At 37.4% G+C, this 18,650-nt stretch overlaps 1 protein-coding gene across 4 annotated transcripts in view; it reads left to right on the top strand.

Moving 5' to 3' along the window:
• Positions 1–18,650, top strand: part of DGKH (diacylglycerol kinase eta) — a 158,523-nt gene that overhangs the window by 86,144 nt on the left and 53,729 nt on the right. For 3 of the 4 annotated variants that reach the window (XM_054071544.1, XM_054071534.1, XM_054071562.1), the window contains 3 exons: positions 1,018–1,128; positions 2,650–2,730; positions 18,509–18,613. In XM_054071544.1, coding sequence (XP_053927519.1) covers positions 1,018–1,128; positions 2,650–2,730; positions 18,509–18,613 — 297 coding nt within the window. Of the gene's footprint in view, positions 1–1,017; positions 1,129–2,649; positions 2,731–18,508; positions 18,614–18,650 lie in introns of those variants that run through there. The other variant, XM_054071553.1, reaches the window with a different exon arrangement.

Below are 18,650 nucleotides of genomic sequence, written 5' to 3'. Positions count from 1 at the left end.
GTATGAGATTCACATGACATTACTACACTACAAATTGGAAATATTCTGGAAATGTTAGAGACCATTTTGGAATATGATATCCAAATGTACTTGCTTTTTCTCATACCTCTTGTGTGCTTCAAAGCTGAAGAAGATGAATTTTGAGACTCGTGCAATTAGTGTGCTGTGTCATGTCTTTTCATCTGATTAAGTGAAGAATTTCTGTATATAGTTGGATGAATCCCACACACTGGCAAAAGCAGCGTACACGTTTAAGATATACTAACTTGTGTTTTACTTGTTTCAAGTATAGCTGTTATGTAGACAGGGTTCAGTCTGCAGTGGAAAGATCTGGATCAACAAAATGTCTTTTTATTAGAAGTATTTGTCTGGTAAAAATATCCCTTGCTGTTAATGTTCTCACACTTTCCATACAATAATTATTCGTATTTGTAAGCTTATTTCATGTTGAAGGCTTCAGTTCCGCAGCAAACTCAAAGTCATGCATGACTTGCATCATACTGGATGGTTCCCTGTGTTTTAAAGGCATAATTCATGTGCTTGAATCAGACTCGTGTTTTAAGTACCTTGCTGAATTAGTGCTTATGTGGAGATTGTTTTTCTCCTGAACGTAATCACATTCTGGGACTGGAAATGATCTGATGTAGATGGATTTTAGCATTTATTTTCTGAATTATGCCACCATCAGTTGTTGCTCACTTCAGTATTTTTGAGTTTGCAGCTGTCCAAACAATCAAATTATTTTGTGTTCCTCTTCACCATAATTATATACCTCTTGACTGCCTTTTCAGTTTACATGTAAAATTAACATTTTGCCAACATAGCCATTGTTTAAAAACTAGTGTTGTGAAGTCTGATTGTCCAGAGAATTAGTCTCATTTTAATACGAGAAGATAGAAATTTAGATTTATGGTTATATGAGGTGTAACATCAATTTTAGAAAGCATGACTTTGATTGATATGTGTAGCTATTTAGAAATGTATTTACCTTGTCTTCTATATTTTAATGTTTTTCAGACAAGTATAAAAGAAGGATTACTACTGAAGCAAACCAGTTCTTTTCAGAGGTGGAAAAAGCGTTATTTCAAACTTCGAGGTCGTACCCTTTACTATGCTAAGGATTCAAAGGTAATTTTATGCTATTAGCATCTAACACCGTATACTTGTAACTTCAATTTTGTTTATATTTTTAAGAGCGATAATAATAATTTAATGATTTCTAAGTGATTGTCTCATTAAAAGACAGTATTTTAAATTAACTTTAACTAAGGAAGAATGGTAATTTCTCTTGATTTTTTTCTTTTTTTAATCAAGGTTATCACAGGTATTTTAACTTTTTGGACTATTCAAACAAATAAGTTCATGTTATGGAATCGTGACTTTTTTGCGAGGTGGCTCTCAGGCAGTCAAATCCAACATTTCATAAAGAAAGTAAAAATCAGATAATGCTAAGTTATCCCTGAAACTTATTTCCATTAAAACTCTGGTGCCCATATTGCTGTTAAAAAATGGAATTGGTTACATGAAATCAAGATAGGAACATTTTATACCAAAACTCATGTAGAAGGGAAAAGTGTGTTTCCTGTCAATTGAAATTTTTGCTGGGAAAATTGGGGGTTGGCAGAATGGAATACTTGTCTTCTTTCCAAAAGGCATTTTCTCCCTCCCCCTCAGGGGTGGGACTGAGGTCCCCGTCATCTTCTATAGCTTGGTCTTCTCCACAAAACTATTACTAAGGCACAAACACCTCTTGTTCTCCAGAGAGCCCAGCACTGAAATACCTTTGTTGTCATGCTTTTCTATTTACGGTACTACCCCAAGCAGTTTATATAGAGTCTCAATAAGTGTGGCACCACTCTCATGGTGAAGAAATTCTTCCTAATGTCCAGTCTAAATCTGCCCCTCTCCAGTTTATACCCGTTCCCCCTCGTCCTATCCCCACAAGCCTTTACGAATAGCCCCTCTCCAGCTTTCCTGTAGGCTCTCTTCAGGTACTGGAAGGTCGCTATAAGATCTCCCCTGAGCCTTCTCTTCTCCAGGCTGAACAAGCCCAACTCTCTCAGCCTGTCCTTGTATGGGAGGTTCTCCATCCCTCCGATCATCTTTGTAGCCCTCCTCTGGACCCATTCCAACAGCTCCATGTCCTTCTTGCATTGAGGATTCCAGAACTGGACACAGTATTCCAGATGAGGTCACAAGATCTCAGTAGGCTCATGAGATTCAATTTCTCGTATAGAACTGAACCATAGATTACCTTTCAATAATTTTGAGTTCCACCCTAAAACTGATTAATTATTTTGTATTTTATTGAGTGTGAATCTCTTTCATCTGATGCCACATTTGTGCCACACAGTCGGCGCCACAAAGATGGATCTGTTTAAAAAAAAATTCTTTAAAAGCTATATATATTTCTGGAGCCACTTTTTAATACTCCCATGTACCACTTAGGTAGCAAATAAGACTGTGTTTAGGAATGAAATAGGAAATTTTATCATACCATTGATGTTTTCTATTTTTTTCACTGTTTTTACCTTACGTTTTTATTTTCCATTTGGAAAGGACATGAGGAAATGAGAGCACGGGCTGTAGGTGTACCTGAAAGTGAACTCAGACTATATTTAATGTTTTTGTGTTCTTTTCCATTCACAGTCTCTAATATTTGATGAAGTTGACCTGTCAGATGCCAGTGTAGCTGAATCGAGCACGAAAAATGTCAACAACAGCTTTACGGTATGGAACCATTATAATACTGGTCTTGGAAGCTGTAGATAGACTGTTACTAGGAAGTCAAGTTACTAAGAATAGCTCTTTATTTTTAACTATTTGGAAATAAAAATGTCCTTCATTTGGAAATGGTATAACATTTCAGAACAATATCACATCAGCTATTGATAATTTTGTTTCTGTGTTTTTTTTTAGCAGAAATCAGAATGTTAGATAACAGTTGCTTCAAAAGAGGCTGATATAACGCATTAAAACTTCAGCAAGATTCAGTATTCATACTTTGTTAGTACTTATTGGTACAGGTTGGTTTTATGCTGCAATTTGTCTTTGAGGTGACATGCTGAATTCATTCAAATGTAATTGTGTTAGTGTTTTAATTTCTTATAATAACATTTGTAGTTCTATGTCATATTGAAGTGTTTTTTGGGTTTTTTTTTTTCATTACTGATCATATCCCTATATATTTCCAAGTCACATGAAAAAGCTATCTTCACAGTTGTACCTCAATTCAGCTACAGTGACGTGTTTGGGGTTTGTTTTTTCCTTTTTTTTAAAAAAAAAAAAAACCCAAAACAAGCCAGTTGTTGGTGTTTTAGTGTCCTTCGTAATCCTATAGGCCCACTCAGTATCTCTTTCTACACCAAAGGCATGTTTTATATCCGGTATCAAGACTTCTGGGGAAGACAGTAGTGAAAAAAGAAATCTTGGGGGCTACAGCCTTAACAACTTTGCAGACACTGTTTATTTTCATATCCATGGATAACTTAGGGCAAATGGTGTTTTCTCTAAGGAGAGATTCATTTTGAAAAATTATTTGGATTTATTGCTCTCCTGGATTGAAGTGTCATCTGATTTGACTGTGAAATATGGTAATAGTCGTCATCTCGCTTAATCTTTTGGCTTCTTTCTTTGTGTTTGCATAACCCAGTCTCCCAGCAACAGTGAAGTAAGACATCTCTGGCCTTGCCTTCGCTGGTTTGGATTTGGGAGGCGGGGTGGGGTTGGGTTAGCCTTCCAGCAATTCTCCTTATAAATAAAAAGAAACATTTCTTTTTACCTTTTTTAATTTCCTTCCATCTTGAAAAAGATAACCCAGCCTTTCTTAAAATGACTTATTATTTTTATGTTGTAGATTCTCTGTCAGCGTTCTCCTTGTTAAAAATGCAAAACTTTTAATCTTTATCTAGCTTTCTCTAGCTAATGTGCTCTGGTTTCTTTATGCCAATAGAGAATATTTTAACATAAACTTATGTAATTGTGATATACACCAAATGACTGTTTTCCAGGAAAACACAAATTAAAAAATATACATTAAAATTAATGTTTTTTTTAAAAAAAGTCCTTTTCTCATTTCACATAACATCCTCCCATACCCTCCAGTCTCCTCAGTCTCTCACCTTTCTTTTGCCCTTTCTGGTTTGTCTGTCTGGAAACAGAGGTGTGTATGTCAAGATTTTCTGTGCTCTTTTTGTTTGGATAAAACTCAAGTCCTAAAATTAGTCATAAGATACTGATTTAAGGTTTAGTTTATTTGTAATGTGTTTGGTTGCAGAATATTTTATCACATCAATATAAATAAGTATAAATATCATATATTATAAATATAAATATCAGTGTTTATTCACCAGAATTACTTTACTTTCTCACTACAAACAAATTGAGGTTAAGGAGAAAGTTGAGATAAATAAATATCTACTAATTAAAGTGAGAAGCTGCTAAATTTAAACCAGCTCATCTGTTTCAGTTTTTTTCTTTATTAATGATGATATTGCTTCTCAGTGAACGACCAATTCATTTCTAGCAAAAAGTTCTTGTTGAACAATCGTGCACCAGTGTGTCTTGTAATAGGTTATAGATGTTTTGTAGTTCTGAGCATCCTCATCTAGAGGTTATTAAATAGGGGAAAAGGTGTCCCTTGAGTTCAGAGGCTTTATGTGTTACTCTCAAGGCCAGATTCTTCCTGCTTGTTTATTAGGGACCAATCTCCTAAGTCTGTGGAAGAGGTTCCAGAAGTCAATTCAGCCCATCAAAGATATGCATTACCCTCTCCATCAGCCACATCAGGAGTCCATGGGAGCTTTTGCTCTCCTTGTGCCTGCATTTCTGTGATGTGAGTGGGTGCTCAGTCATTGTAATGGTGTTGGGTACTCTGCCTAACATTTTTTTCCACAGCGCTTTGCTTGGGGCCTCAGTGAGTGATTTTTGTTGTCTCAGCACGTCCTGAGGAGTGTAGTTGCACAGCGTATTATCTGTTTGGGAAGGCTTTGGCAAAGAATCAGTCTCCCATCTTTACTGCACACAAGCAATTTTGCTGAGACCTGTGATTCCTCATGCATTTTGGTTTGCAGGGAAGGAAGATGGCTTGTTGGTATCTCACGTGCATTAAGAAAAATCTCTTTATTGTTCTTGATACAAGACTTGAGACTGAATGAGGCTGAATAGTGCTCTCCAATAGACAAGCATGTGCATGTGGAACACTGGTGGCGTGCTTTTGTTCTAATAGGTATAAGGAAAGGCATTTTTTAGTACTAAAATGATTCTTGAAGAGTCATATTCAGTTAAAGAAGTTCCTTGGGGCAACAAAGGTGACAATGAATTGTTATTTAAAAAGAGATTTTGGCAGGTTAATTTTTGGCTTAGGTTTCTATCTCTACCTTGTTTTTGATGGTGAGGAAGAAATTCCATAGGTGTTAACCAGGCTGCCTTTCAATCACTGAGCCACATGGATGTGTGAAGTACCCTAGGTGATTATAAGCCTGTCTTAGAAACTTATGTAAAATGCACAGGCATCAAGTGGCACCGCCTATATAAATCATCCAAACCGATGTTTGAACCATCTAATTCAGCTATGCTCTTCTGTGATAAATGTGATGGAAAATATTAATTTTAGGGTAGAAATACTGGCTTTGAGGTGTTACTTCTTATGGCTGGCTTTTCACAATTGATTTAGGTTAGGCAAACTTCTGGTCCATTTAAGACTTTTATACAAAGCTGTGAACACTCAATTTTGTACCATGTATATACTCCGAAAAGTGAAAGTCCTGGTTAGCTTAATTCTGTAATCTAATTGCATCTGAGAGTAGCAGAGGAAATAATTTTTACTGTTGTTCTTGAAGATGGCCTCCAGGAGTAGGAGATCTAACATACTGGGTTATAGTCAGGATGGGGATTCATCTTGCCCTGATTTCAGAGTGGGATTAAATGATGGGTTCATAGACCCCTAAATTTAGGTATGTAGTGTAAGACTAATAGTTCCTTAAAGCAGATTCCTCTAATTGCTCAATTCAATATAGATTCCACTGATTAATAACTGTCTATTATCTGTGATAGGAGCTTTATCATCCAGGGCACCTAAAATGTATACCCCTGCTTTCAGTTTTTGAAATCAGGTGCTGAATAAAGCACTTTTTGTTGGATATGCATCTTCTGAAAATCATCATCTTGAGAGGCAGGAAGCTGCAGTAGGCAGATCTGCTGTCCTGGAAAGCCTGTTGCAACTCTTAGTAATTAGAAGTTGGCTGGAAATGGGCTTGCATTCCAGCCAGTAACGTTGATTACTATGACTTTGGGTATGCTTGCAAAACTTTCTAATATCATAAATTCTTGCTGATTTCTTGGTTTTAGTGATTCTTTAGGCGGTATAGACCGTAGAATCCAATTATTTATTCTGTGGAAAAATACTTCCTTGGAGAACTCTTAATGTGCTGGGCTTTAAGTATTCTCAGCTAGAGTTATGAGGCAAAGGCAGCAGAAACCTATAAAACACCTGTTTGTTGTTTTATGTTTTTTTATTACCTCCTTGTGATTTTATGGTTTTCCAAGGTAAATGATGTTTGTAAACATTTTCAACACTCTTAGCTATTCTTGCTGTTCTTCTGACTGTTATTCTGCAGCACTGTCTTGTAATTGAAGTTCATCACTCAGGGAGCCCAAGTCACACGTATTTGGGACTATTTTCTAAATGAATTCTCATTTATGTTCTTTATGGATCCCACATTTTGTCTGTTTTATGCAACAGCAACACATGCATTTTCTAATCCTCTATAGTGATATTAATATCCTTTTCCTGTTAGTTTGGAGCTGTCTGTAATTCATAAATACTTCTATGCTTGTGTGTTTTCCCTCTGGTGTGTGTTTCTTTGTTTTTACTAACACTGAACTTTTTCAAGTCACTGCACCGTGTTTTTAACACTTTGCTTGGCTCGCTCTGAAGTGCTTTGGTGGTCAAGGGAGGCAACTAAGTAATCAAAATTTTCTGCTATCTGTAAATGTTCCCATATCACTACTTTACATTTCTTTTTCAATTTAAGAGTTATGCCACAAAATTTTTGTAGAAGGATAGTAAGCTGTTTATTATATATCAATCTTTTCCCAGATTAAAAATTCCTATTATCACTTTTTACTTTTTAAATGTTCGTTAAATTTTCACCTCACCATATGATAGGGAGACAAAAATAATTGGTCTTCTCAGTTCAGTGACTGAACTGAAAATAATTATGGGTCAACCTGGTGTTTTAACTTTTTTGAACAGAAGTGCGTAATTTAGTGCAAATTAAATTATGTTTTAAAGTATTTTTTCATATTATAAAAATTTTAAAAAACCCAACAACCGTGCATAGCATTTCACCTAACTTACTCTGTGAAGGTAATATGTTACAAAAAGTTAAAGGATTTTTTTCCATTTTCCACCTTTTTGTTCAGATTTATCAGTACACTTTGACCTGCAAGCAGAGAGTTCTGCTTAATGTGTTTTTAAACAAAAATAAATCTTTATCCAGTTGTCTGTGACTTCCTCGATATCCTGTGAATATGGATGGATTTTGAAAAACTAAACATTTGTGTTTGCTGATTTTCCTTCTACCTATTAATTTGAGATGTTTAAGTATTTTTTATAGATTAGTAAGGACAAATACTGCATTGGAGCAACTATGCTTCAGCTGTGGTTAAAATGTGTGCTGTTTACTTCTGGTTTATATTGTTTTCTTCCAGAACTTTGATAACTCTATTTCCTATCCATATTTCTGAATGTAGCATATCTAGCGTCTTGGCTGAGGATGTAAAGTTTATTGGCATATAATTTACACGGCACCAGCTTAAAATATGAAACAATTATTTTCATCTTTGAATCCTCCTGTACAGCTGCTGTTTTTAATGGGAGTTCGCCCATTTGATTAGGAAACTCAGTCCTTGTGATTCATCAGAATTTCAAGTTGAATACTACAACTGAGCCTGAGGACGTATTGCTTTATAGCAGTTTATTTTAGCCTTGCTGCTTCTGACATCACTCAGGTCTCTGCTGATGGTTGAGACTAGCTGCTTCTAATTGATTTTAGAAAACTAACTTTTAATATTCATCATGGGCTTGGAAAACAGAATGTGTTATCAGACTTCTCCAATACGTTGGACAGATAGTGTTAATTTCTTAGACTTCGGCATATTTTGCTTCCTCTCTTGCCACCCAGATTTTTTTTCCCAGTTGTTACTGAGACTTTTCTTTAGGGACTGTGAGAACTGCAGGGAATGTGAGAACTGCTTAACCTTCCCCAAGCCATATCAAGAGGAAATGAAAAGAGCCTTTTCCCAAAGGAGTTTAAAACCTTTCATCTTAGGGTTTGGGCACTCCAGTCTTCTGTCTTTTCAAATATCAGAGACAAAAAGAGATAGTCCCAAAGCTGGGAATAATTATCCTAATATTGGTTTTTTTCCTATTTAAATAATTTAACATCAGTTCAGTTTTAAAACCGACTCTTGATTTGCCTAAAGTTCAGGATCTTGAGCTTTATTTAAGTGCACAAAAGCTTACGGGTGCCAGTGGAGGTATTTCTTTGATGTCCCATGTGTTTACTAAATCCAGTTTACTGCAGTTCTGTCTCAGTGGACATTGGGAGATGGTTTCTCCCAATAGCCTCAAGCTCATAGCCTCAAGCCTCTTTCAGACACTATTCTACCTCAGCCTGTTTTCTAAGGGCACCTCGCCTAAAGGTTGCACTGACCTTTTTGGGGCTTTCTGCTGCTTCTCTTTCACCATCTTGCTTGTTTCTATGGTTCAATGAAATCATCTTGCTACTCCAGTACTGGGAGATTCCTGGGATCACAGGGTCAGCAACTACCTTCAAGGCTTTGGCTTGTTCCCCTGATTTCAGCTATGACTAAGCAAACTTTTTTCACTGCCTTGTTCTTAGCCTAGACGGTTAAGCTTTCCGTTTTCCTCTATAGGAATACTCTGGACTACATTTATATGCAGTTTTATGTCTTGATCTAAAATGTATATCATGTGAATTTCTACATGCAATCTTTGCAGATGTTCCCTTGAAGAGGGGACACTCCAGCTTGACTTCTCCCTTTAATAAACCACAGGGACGCTGAAGGAACAGATCTATATTTGGAAACATGTTTCTGTTTCTTGATAAACTTACATAAACAAGAAATTTCAATTATACATTAAATGTATTTAAGTGAAGGCAGCCTTGTGTGAACACTTTCTGGTCTGCTTGAACCTCAGCTATTAGTGTACCTAAACTCAATTGCATAATAATTTAAACAACAGCAGCAGAAATTAATCTGTGATTGAAGTATGTTTTATGAGCTTACATTAGTGTTATGAAATTATTTGTGTGAAGGAAAACACAAGAAATATCAGTGGTGTAGTGTGTATTGTGTGTAGTGCTATCCTTAGGATTCCTTTCAGGAGAAGAGGAGACTCCGAGGAGAGTAGCATGCCTTTTAGTACCTGAAAGGGGCTACAAGAAAGCTGGGGAGGGACTGTTCACAAAGGATGGTAGTGGTAGGACAAGAGGCAATGGGTATAAACTGGAGAGGGGCAGATTTAGACTAGACATAAGGAAGAATTTCTTTATGATGAGAGTGGTGAGGCACTGGCACAGGTTGCCCAGGAAAGTTGTGGATGCTCCATCCCTGGAGGTGTTCAAGGCCATATTGGATGGGGCCTTGGGCAGCCTGGTGTGATGGGAGGTGTCCCTGCCCATGGCAGGGGGTTTGGAACTAGATGATCTTTAAAGGTCCTTTCCAACCCCAACTGTTCTATGTTTCTTTAATTCTATGATTCTGTGATATGTTACATCAGATTTATCCTGTAGATATGTAATAATTTCGTGGGTTTGGGTACACTTTGAAATTTCCTTTGGATTCTGGTTGAGCATTAACATTGCTAGCAAGAGTATGTATTGATGATGGTGGGAGTTGATGTCTTTAAGTGCCTTCCTCTCTCTCAGCCAAGTCCCTCTCCCAGAAATACTGCATTTTAAATTTGCCCTTGCTTTTATCAGAAAGGTCACTGCATGACACCATTTCAAGGGGAAACGGCATTCCCTGTGTCCTGTTTGCAGTCTAGCACTGGGCTGACTTCTGGAGTGATGTGCTTGAAGATTTCGGGTTCTCTTGTTCTCTCTAGGAGGTAGAATGTGGCTGGAAACAGCTCAAGTTCCTGAGCTGGCCTTACCAGCATGACTCAGCTTTGCACTCGTAGCTGACTCTTGAGATGGATTTAGTTTTTCCCCTAGTTGTGAACTGTCTGCTGTTTCATACAGATGCCAATTAGCCTCTAAATGACAAAGGCTTTTTGATGCTCCCAGCCCAAGCCCAATGGTCAAACCACAAAAAAGAGAGGGGAAGTGCTTTGTATTCCATTTTGTTCAATTTTCCACTCAGGGTTTTGGTGGGTTTTTTTGTTTGTTGGTTTGGGGTTTTCTTTTTTTTCTTTTCTTTCTATATTCAGGCAGCTTAGACGAATAACCGAAAACTGAAACAGCAAATTAATATGCTTCAGGAAAAAAAAGATGGAGACACAAAAGCAATTAGTATGCACTTGTGATGGACTTAGGTTTTTTCCTCCATTAAGCATTTGCTCCATTTCCCCCCACCATCTGACAGTGACAAACATAATGAAGCTGAGAGCTCTCTGGGTAGCTTTGGGCGTGACTTTCAAGTTTTAAGCTCCTTATCTCTGACTTGATGCACTGTCTCCCTTTCCCTGGAGTGTCTGGAGACATTGAAGCTTTAAGTTTCATTATGAAAAAGCAATAAAACATCTCAACTGTGAGTCTAAAATCCATAGATAAACCGCTTGGGACTGAGCTATTACAAGAAAGCTGAACACTTTTCAGAAGAGGAAAACAAGGAGGTGCTTCAAAATGTGACCATTCTGGGATATATGGTACATTTTAGTTCTAGTTGCATTTGCCTGGAACTTGTTTTCCACAGATTTTGAGCTTAAGGAGATTTTTTTCAAAAATAGCTCACGGAAAATGTCTTTTGTTCTTCCTTAAGTTTTCTGAGAGTTTCTTTAATTTATGAAATGCAATAAGAAGGTTTACATAGAAGTAAACGCATTAGAAATATCTTATATTTCCTTGTCTAAACTCATGGTATAGAAGCAGTTGGAGTGTTTAGAGAACAGTCACCGAGGATTGCAAGATTTTATTCTTCTGCAGTTTTACACTTACCTATAGTCTGATGTTTCTTTGTCTTCTTGTTTTAAAAGTGGTTAAAATACCTGAAGAAACCTTAAAAAGTATCCCTCAGTGTACTTCCTGTAACAAATGATTTTATAAACAAAGCTATTGGTGTAAACTTTGAATAAATTTCCTGTTTCTAGTGAACTTGAATTCCTGGCCTCAAGCAGCTGGATCATGTTTAAACAGGCATCTGTTATTACAGACTTGCTGTAATAATCTGTTATTAATCACTTACAAAATTTTTATTTTGTAAAAATTTGCACCTAATGCCATTATATATATAACTGTTTTCCTTTAAGCACAGAAGCTATCCCATCTAATAGACGGGTAATGAGCTGGTGAAGCTGGAGCTAAGGGCACAGAGGTGCAAAGTAACAATCTTAACAAAACTTTTTGTAAGGACTTTAAAGAAATATGCAGGCTTTGAACTATATATAGCAATTTCCAGTTTACAAGAATGGTTTATTCTTTTTTCTATATTTAAATACTGATTTAAGATAAATTTATAATTCTTCAGTCAAATTCATTAAACTTTCCTACCTGCTTCTTGTAACTGTCTAGTTATAAGGTTGCACTTCTGAAGGAATAATAAGTTTCTGTTAGCAGTTGGGTGGCATTGGTTACATAAGGTCAAATTTGAAGAACTGTTGATTTATGTCAAAGTGACATTTGCTGGATAACTTTTGCATCTGCTTTACAGTTCAAGGCTTGACATGTGGTAACTGGATTACATGATTTACCTGGATTCTGTTTTCACGGAATCACGGAGTGTTTGGAGGGATTGGAAGAGATTTGTAGAGGTCATCTGTTCCAACACTACTGGCTGAAGCAGGCCCACCTAGCGTAGGCCGCCCAGGACCATGTCCAGAGAGGTGTCAGTATCTCCAATGATGGAGACTCCACAACCTCCCTGAACGATGTGTGCCAGTGCTCAGTCACCTCACAGTAAAAAAGTGCTTCCTGACATTCACACAGAGTCTTCAGAGTCTTCTCTGTTTAACTTTGTGCCCATTGTCTCTGATCCTGTCACAGGGCATCACTGAAAAGAGTCTGGTTTCATCCTCTTTGCACTTTCCCTGCAGGTATTTATATGTACTGATGAGATCCTCGCTGAGTCTTTCTTTCTCCAGGTTAAAAGGTCACAGCCCTGTCAGCCTTTTCCTCATGTATTATATGCTCTGGTCCCTTAATCATCCTTGTGGCCCTTCATTGGACTCCGTCCATTATGTCCATATTTCTCTTGTACTGAGGAGCCCAGTGGCCTCACCAGTCCTTAGTCCTGCTGGCAGCACTTCTAGTGGAGCCCAGGATACAACTGGCTCTCTTTGTTGCAAGGGCACATTGCTGGCTCATGTTCAGTTTGTTGCTCACCAGGATCCCAGGTCCTTTTCTGCCATGCAGCTTTCCAGTTGGGTGGACCCCAGCATGTACTGATACCTGGGGTTGTTCCTCCTCGGGCACAGCACTCGGCGCTTCTGTTGTCCATCTTCATGAGGTTTCTGTTAGCCCATTTCTCCAGCTTGCTGAGGTCTCTTTGAATGACAGCACAGCCCTCTGATGTATCAGCTGCTCTTCCTGGTTTCATGTCATCAGCAGACTTGCTGAGGGTGTACTCTGCCCCATCATCCAGGTCATTAATGAAGATGTTAAACAGGATTGACCCCAATATTGACCTTTTACGGTAGATTGCTAGTTGCTGGCCTTCAGCTAGACTTTGTGTCACTGATCATCACCCTCTAGGATCAGCCATTCTACTGGTTTTCAGCCCACCTTACTGTCTGCTCATCCAGCCCATACTTCATCAGCTTCTCTGTGAGGATCTTAAGGAATAGCACTGAAAGCCTTAGTGAAGTCAATGTGGACAATATCCACCTCTGCCCCTTCATCCATGAAGCCAGTCATTTCATGTTAGGTTGTCAGATTGATCAAGTATTACTTCCCTTTGGTGAACCCATGCTGACTTCTCCTCTTTACTTTCTTGTCCATGTGCCTGGATGTATTCTGGAGGTGCTCCTTCATTTTTGCTGGATGTGGTATAAGATGTGGCAACCAAAATTATCTCAGCTGGCTTCTACTGCAGAGTGAAGTCAGAGTAGACCTTGTACATGTTCCCGTGGTGTATCTGCTTTTGGCCTGCCTTTCAGTTAAGCCCACTTGTCCTGGTGAACTGGTGCAGGAGATGCTGTGTGAAACTAACCCTTTTCTTCCCTCTCATAAGATGTTTTTATTGGGGGGGGGGGCGGTAAACCCACACATTACTGCATTGCTTTTGAGCTTGGCAACAGTGAAATAGGAGAAGGCCAGCAAAAAGAGGGAACCAACGTTTTAGTGGAGTAGACAGAGCTAATTGTTCTGATTATAAATTCTGTATTGTATTCAGGCAAATATAATAGCCATTTATTACTCGCCTTGCTTTTAAATCCTCTGCTGCCTTTGCAATTTATACTTTTGCCTGGCTTGGCTCATCCTGTAAAATAATAGTGATGAATCGCCTTATATCGCCAACTACACCTTTGACAGTGACAGGACTGCTAACATTTATTTAGTATCCTGAATCCAAGAAATTGAAGCACTGTAGAAAACTGCCCAACTGTTAGCACTATGATTTTTGCAGACAAGTTCTGGTATGGGTGCCTCGATGATCCAGCGGTCTGCTCCCACTTCTGTCACAGATGCAGGTGTGTTCATCCATCGCATTCATATGGATGTGTCTGCATGTGGACAAGGAAATGGAGCGGCAAACAGAAAGAAAGAGAGGCATAACATGTTATCCTGGTATTTTCCAGAAGTCACTCGCCGGCGTCTAGAAGCACAGAGAAGTTGCAGAGCATTAAATCTGTTACGTTCATGCCCCAGGCATAGGGTACCTAAGCAGAAAGTTGGGGGTGCTTTATCTCTTTATATTACCCTCTCTTCATTAGTTCCAGAAAGATATTTTGAAAAAAATCTGTTCAAAGAACAGGAAAAGCATTTCCCCACCCATTTCGGATTCTAAGCGACGTTTCTACGTTACTAAGTGAATTCAAGTTTGGCCATACAAAGTGCTATTAGTGTAATGCCTGATAATAGTTTAGAGCAGCAGAAGGTGCCTTAGTGCAAATATCATGTTGCAGGAAGCAGGGTGCTTTAGAATAGCTGCTGTGTTGCTGCTGAGATGCAAACCGTTATTTTCTTGATTAGCAAATATAGTGCTTGCATTTTTCTTTGAATCAGTAAAGGAAACCAGAAATGTAGCCACCAGGCTTTGGGAACTGTATTTTCTTATATATTGTTAATATGATAAAATATGTTAAAATTTAGGCAATAATTGAACTTTCTGTGATTTTCTTTTGCAGATCTTAAGTCTAAATTCACTGGTTTGAAGGCATATAGAAAGTTGTCAGTAAAGCTAGCCCCTTTGAATTTAATGGCAATTTTATGTCCGTTAAAGATGTTCAGCTTCCTGATATAAAAGTTGGAGTAGTGGCCCAAAATGTACTGCAATTTTCATCAAAGTAATTTCCAGATGTGTATGTGACTGCTTTTAGAAGCCAAATCATCCTAGTGTCAATGTGTGAAAATCCTAGTTTATTGCAAGACCTGTGTAGTGTCAGACTGAACAATTTCCTCATGTCCTCTCCACTCAAAAATCTCTCCACTCATTCCCCACTCAAAAATCTCCCTGTTTTTCCAAACAGAACAGAAACATTGCAGTCATGGGCCATTTTTTTTCCCCATCCAGTCATTCTTTATTCCCTATGATGTTTTAGGACTTGTGTTGTTTGTCTTCAACTTTTAAGACAGATTATGCTCACTCTGTCCCTATGCTTACTGCATTGAAAGTGTTTTTTACTCCCACTACCTCAATTCCATTGCTTTCCAAGATACTGCAGTATCTGGCTTTGATAATTCTCTCTTCCAAAATCAGCAATGACTTCTTCTTGGCAACTTGACAACAGTGAAAATTTTCAAAGTAGCTTAATCTTCTAAATTAAATCTGTTTGATTTATTTATTTTTAAGGCGTTTTGTCTGTCTTCATTCTTCTTGATTTCTCTCCTGCTTGGTCAGCGTCTGTGCCATTAGCACCTGAGTTCTTCCAAAGTTTAAGAGTTTCCTTATTCCTATGTTACCTCGATGGTCTTCCACTGGTTCTTGTAACACTTCCTTTGTTATTGTATTATGCAATTTCTCCTTGTCTGTTGAGAGTTTTGCATGTAAATAATAATATTTGGGGCAGCAAGCATCAATCAAAAAAGGTGGTACATAATAGAAGAAAAGATACTGACTTTGATCTGTAGAAGAGAAGGTGCAGGACTTTGAATATGACTACTTGCAATGACATAAGATTGCTAGTAAAATCAAAATTTACATGGCTGGAAAATAGTTTTAAGGAAAATGGAATGGTTTAGGACAAGCAAAACCAGCTATACTGAGTTAGCATAAAGCTCATAAAATCATAGTGAATTAAAGCGGTATAACAGCAGTAGCAGGTACACGAGAATGGAGTATAAGCAGCAGAGCATGTACAGTAATTCTTCCTCTTGAGTACCTTCCCAAAGTTCACACACTGGATTTTGAGGACTTGCTAAGTTGAAGGTTTTGGATATTGTTTTTCATGGTATATAATGTATCTATTGGTGATGAATTTGTCAAATACCAGTTTCGTCATTTATACTTCCAGTCTTCTCAACATCCTTTGGGAATACTTCTCAAGGCTGAATAATGCATTACATCTGGGAAAAAAAGCTTGTTGTTTGTTGTCAATTTCCTTGGTTCCTTGATTTTTTTATGTTATGAAATATCTAATAAATAACAAAAGAGTATATCTTCTGCATGGTTTTGTAGGCTGAAATAGATAAGAACCCAGAATGCTTAGTCTCTTTCTTTTAAAAAAAATTGCAAACGTTGTTGATATTTTGTACATATAATGTATTTTGTCTTTTTTCATGGTATCATAGAGCTTCTTGAAGTTTTGTTAAAAATATGTAAATCAAAGAGAATATGTAGTTTTATCATCATGTTGTAGATGCTGTATTTATAAATATGTATGCCTTACAACTTTGCACTTTATTTTTATACCACCAGTAGTAATTGATCCTGCGTTTGTGTGATCGTCAGTATATGATTTGACTTTTAGACAGTTGAAAGGCTCTGAATGACATTAAGTTTATTGTGCTCTGAATTTAATAAGAGGTTGGGATATAGGCATTTCTGGTATTATGCATGCATTAGTTAGCAGTGTTTAGTGATGTGATTTGGTTGTGAGTACGTGGGTGTGTAGTACCTTCTGAGATGGCCTTTGGTGTCCCACCTGACTTATTTATAGCTGCTGTTCTATGGTCCTCTGTCATATTTACCTGCCCCATGCCAATGCTTTGGATACCAAAGGGCATTTCCATTGGTACTAAATGACTATGTGTGAACAACTGAAAGTGAGGGGGATGCACGGAGGATTTCTGTGAAACGTATGTGAACAGGCATAATAGAAATAAACATTTCTTGAAAAGATCAAGATTGTCAGGAGTCTTCAGCAATAAATACAGCTGTTGCTACTGAATGGTATTTGATATCATCTGGTTAATGGTTAGCATCAGAGATGAGCATGGGAGAAGGATGGATGCCAAGTGCAGAGTCTTGAGTGGACTTGTCCTTACTTAATCTGTATTATTATGTCATGCTGTATAAATGGGAAATAATCTGGTAGGTGTATTTACACAAATAAGATTTCTGAGTCCACTGAAACCTGGAAATTCCAGCAGAATGCTCATTGTCGTCAGAGTCATGGTTATATTATGATTTAATAGCTTTTCTGGGCTTCATTTGGTGACCTGGCCCAGAAAAGCGTTTTGAAGTAAAAGCGTCTGTTTGGCTCCAAACTAATGAGAGAAGCATTGCTCTTTGCATTAACTGTTCTTTAGGAAGAGCTGTGGAGAGCTACTAATAAACTTTATTAAAAAGCTTAAGCAAGATTGAAGGAAATAGAAAACAGAGAAAGTATTCCATTCCGTGTGAAGTGAATACATTAAAAAAAAAGGGAAAAATAGCTCAAGCCCACAGGGTTTTTTGCCTCTCCTCCATATGACTTGCAGCTTTCTGCACTTCAGTTACGCTGCCTCTGAGATCTGTTAAAGTGCAGCTCAGTTTAGTGAAGAGGTGGATAGGACAAATCAACACTAGAGACTATTTACAGCAGAGATCGGGTAAGTAAATGCAGCTATAGATAAGTGTTTACTAATATTATGCAATTATTACAGTTTCTAGACTGTAGCATTTAAAAACATAGTAGAGCTCTCATTTTTTGGTGGTCCTTTCTTTGTTTTACTTAAGTAATTTTCAAGTGTGGGTTGGACTTGCTATGTGATGGATTTATCTAGTAGACAGATAGAGGATTTATTTTTATTTTTTCAGACTTCCTGCACCAAAACAAATAACATTCCTTTAATTTCGTATACTTATTTTGTTTTAAATTCTTTGCTATGTAAGTAACTGCTTCATCTATTTTAGTGCAATGCTCAAAATAATTTCAGTGGGAGTAAGCTGATAGTTTCCTGTGCCTTCCTGTTATTCTTATTATTTTTCTGCTGGAGAAGGGGCAACAGCTTATACTCTAAGCTTACTAGATACAGCATTTTCAAATATCTAGAATCAAACTCCAGACCCCTGGAAACTTTCAACATCAATTTGTTCTGGGGATTCATTCAGCTCTTCTAGTATGATGTGATTTCAGCTGTTTGCTTTTGTTCTGTGTCTTTATAAAAAGATTTGTATGTGTTTTAATACTGAGCCTTATATAGAAAGTTCTGTTTTAAATTTATACACATTTAGATTTGTGTAAATTTAATATCAGTATACAAGATAGAGAAATATGATGGAAGCTTTTGTTGTTGTTGAAGACTTCTGGGCTTTTGATTTTGTGTGTTTTTATCTCTAGCAATTGAAACAGACCTTGCAGTTGTTTTAATGCAGTTATGAAATAGGATTGCAACCTCAGTCAATTAGTAATTTCCAGAAGATTTGTTTTAGCAGTTTCAGTGCCTGCTATTTGAGCATTGGAATCTCAGTGCGTAGACAAATAGCTGAGGAGAGTGATCAATATAGATTGTAAAGGACTTATACTGAATCCTGATTCAAACCTTAGGAAGTGAAAAAGGAAAAGCAAACTCCTTTGTTGCCTGTAGTGTACTAAGGAAAATATTTGTAAATATTTAACATCTTGTGATCTAGGGCATGTCTTCCTTTTGCATCATCTCACAGGAAAGAGTACCTTAAATATTATAGTCTATCATGATTTTTACAATCTGGATTAATTAGCATGTGTTATCTTTTTCAGATAATCACTCCATTTAGGAGACTAATATTGTGTGCTGAGAACAGAAAAGAAATGGAGGACTGGATAAGCTCTCTGAAGTCTGTTCAGTCCAGAGAACACTATGAGGTAAGTTGACATCCCTCTTGGTGCAACCTGTTATAGC

The sequence above is a fragment of the Cuculus canorus genome, chromosome 1 (assembly GCF_017976375.1).
Source record: "Cuculus canorus isolate bCucCan1 chromosome 1, bCucCan1.pri, whole genome shotgun sequence".
In the NCBI taxonomy this organism is placed as follows: Eukaryota; Metazoa; Chordata; class Aves; order Cuculiformes; family Cuculidae; genus Cuculus; species Cuculus canorus.
This window is presented reverse-complemented; position numbering and strand designations above follow the sequence as displayed.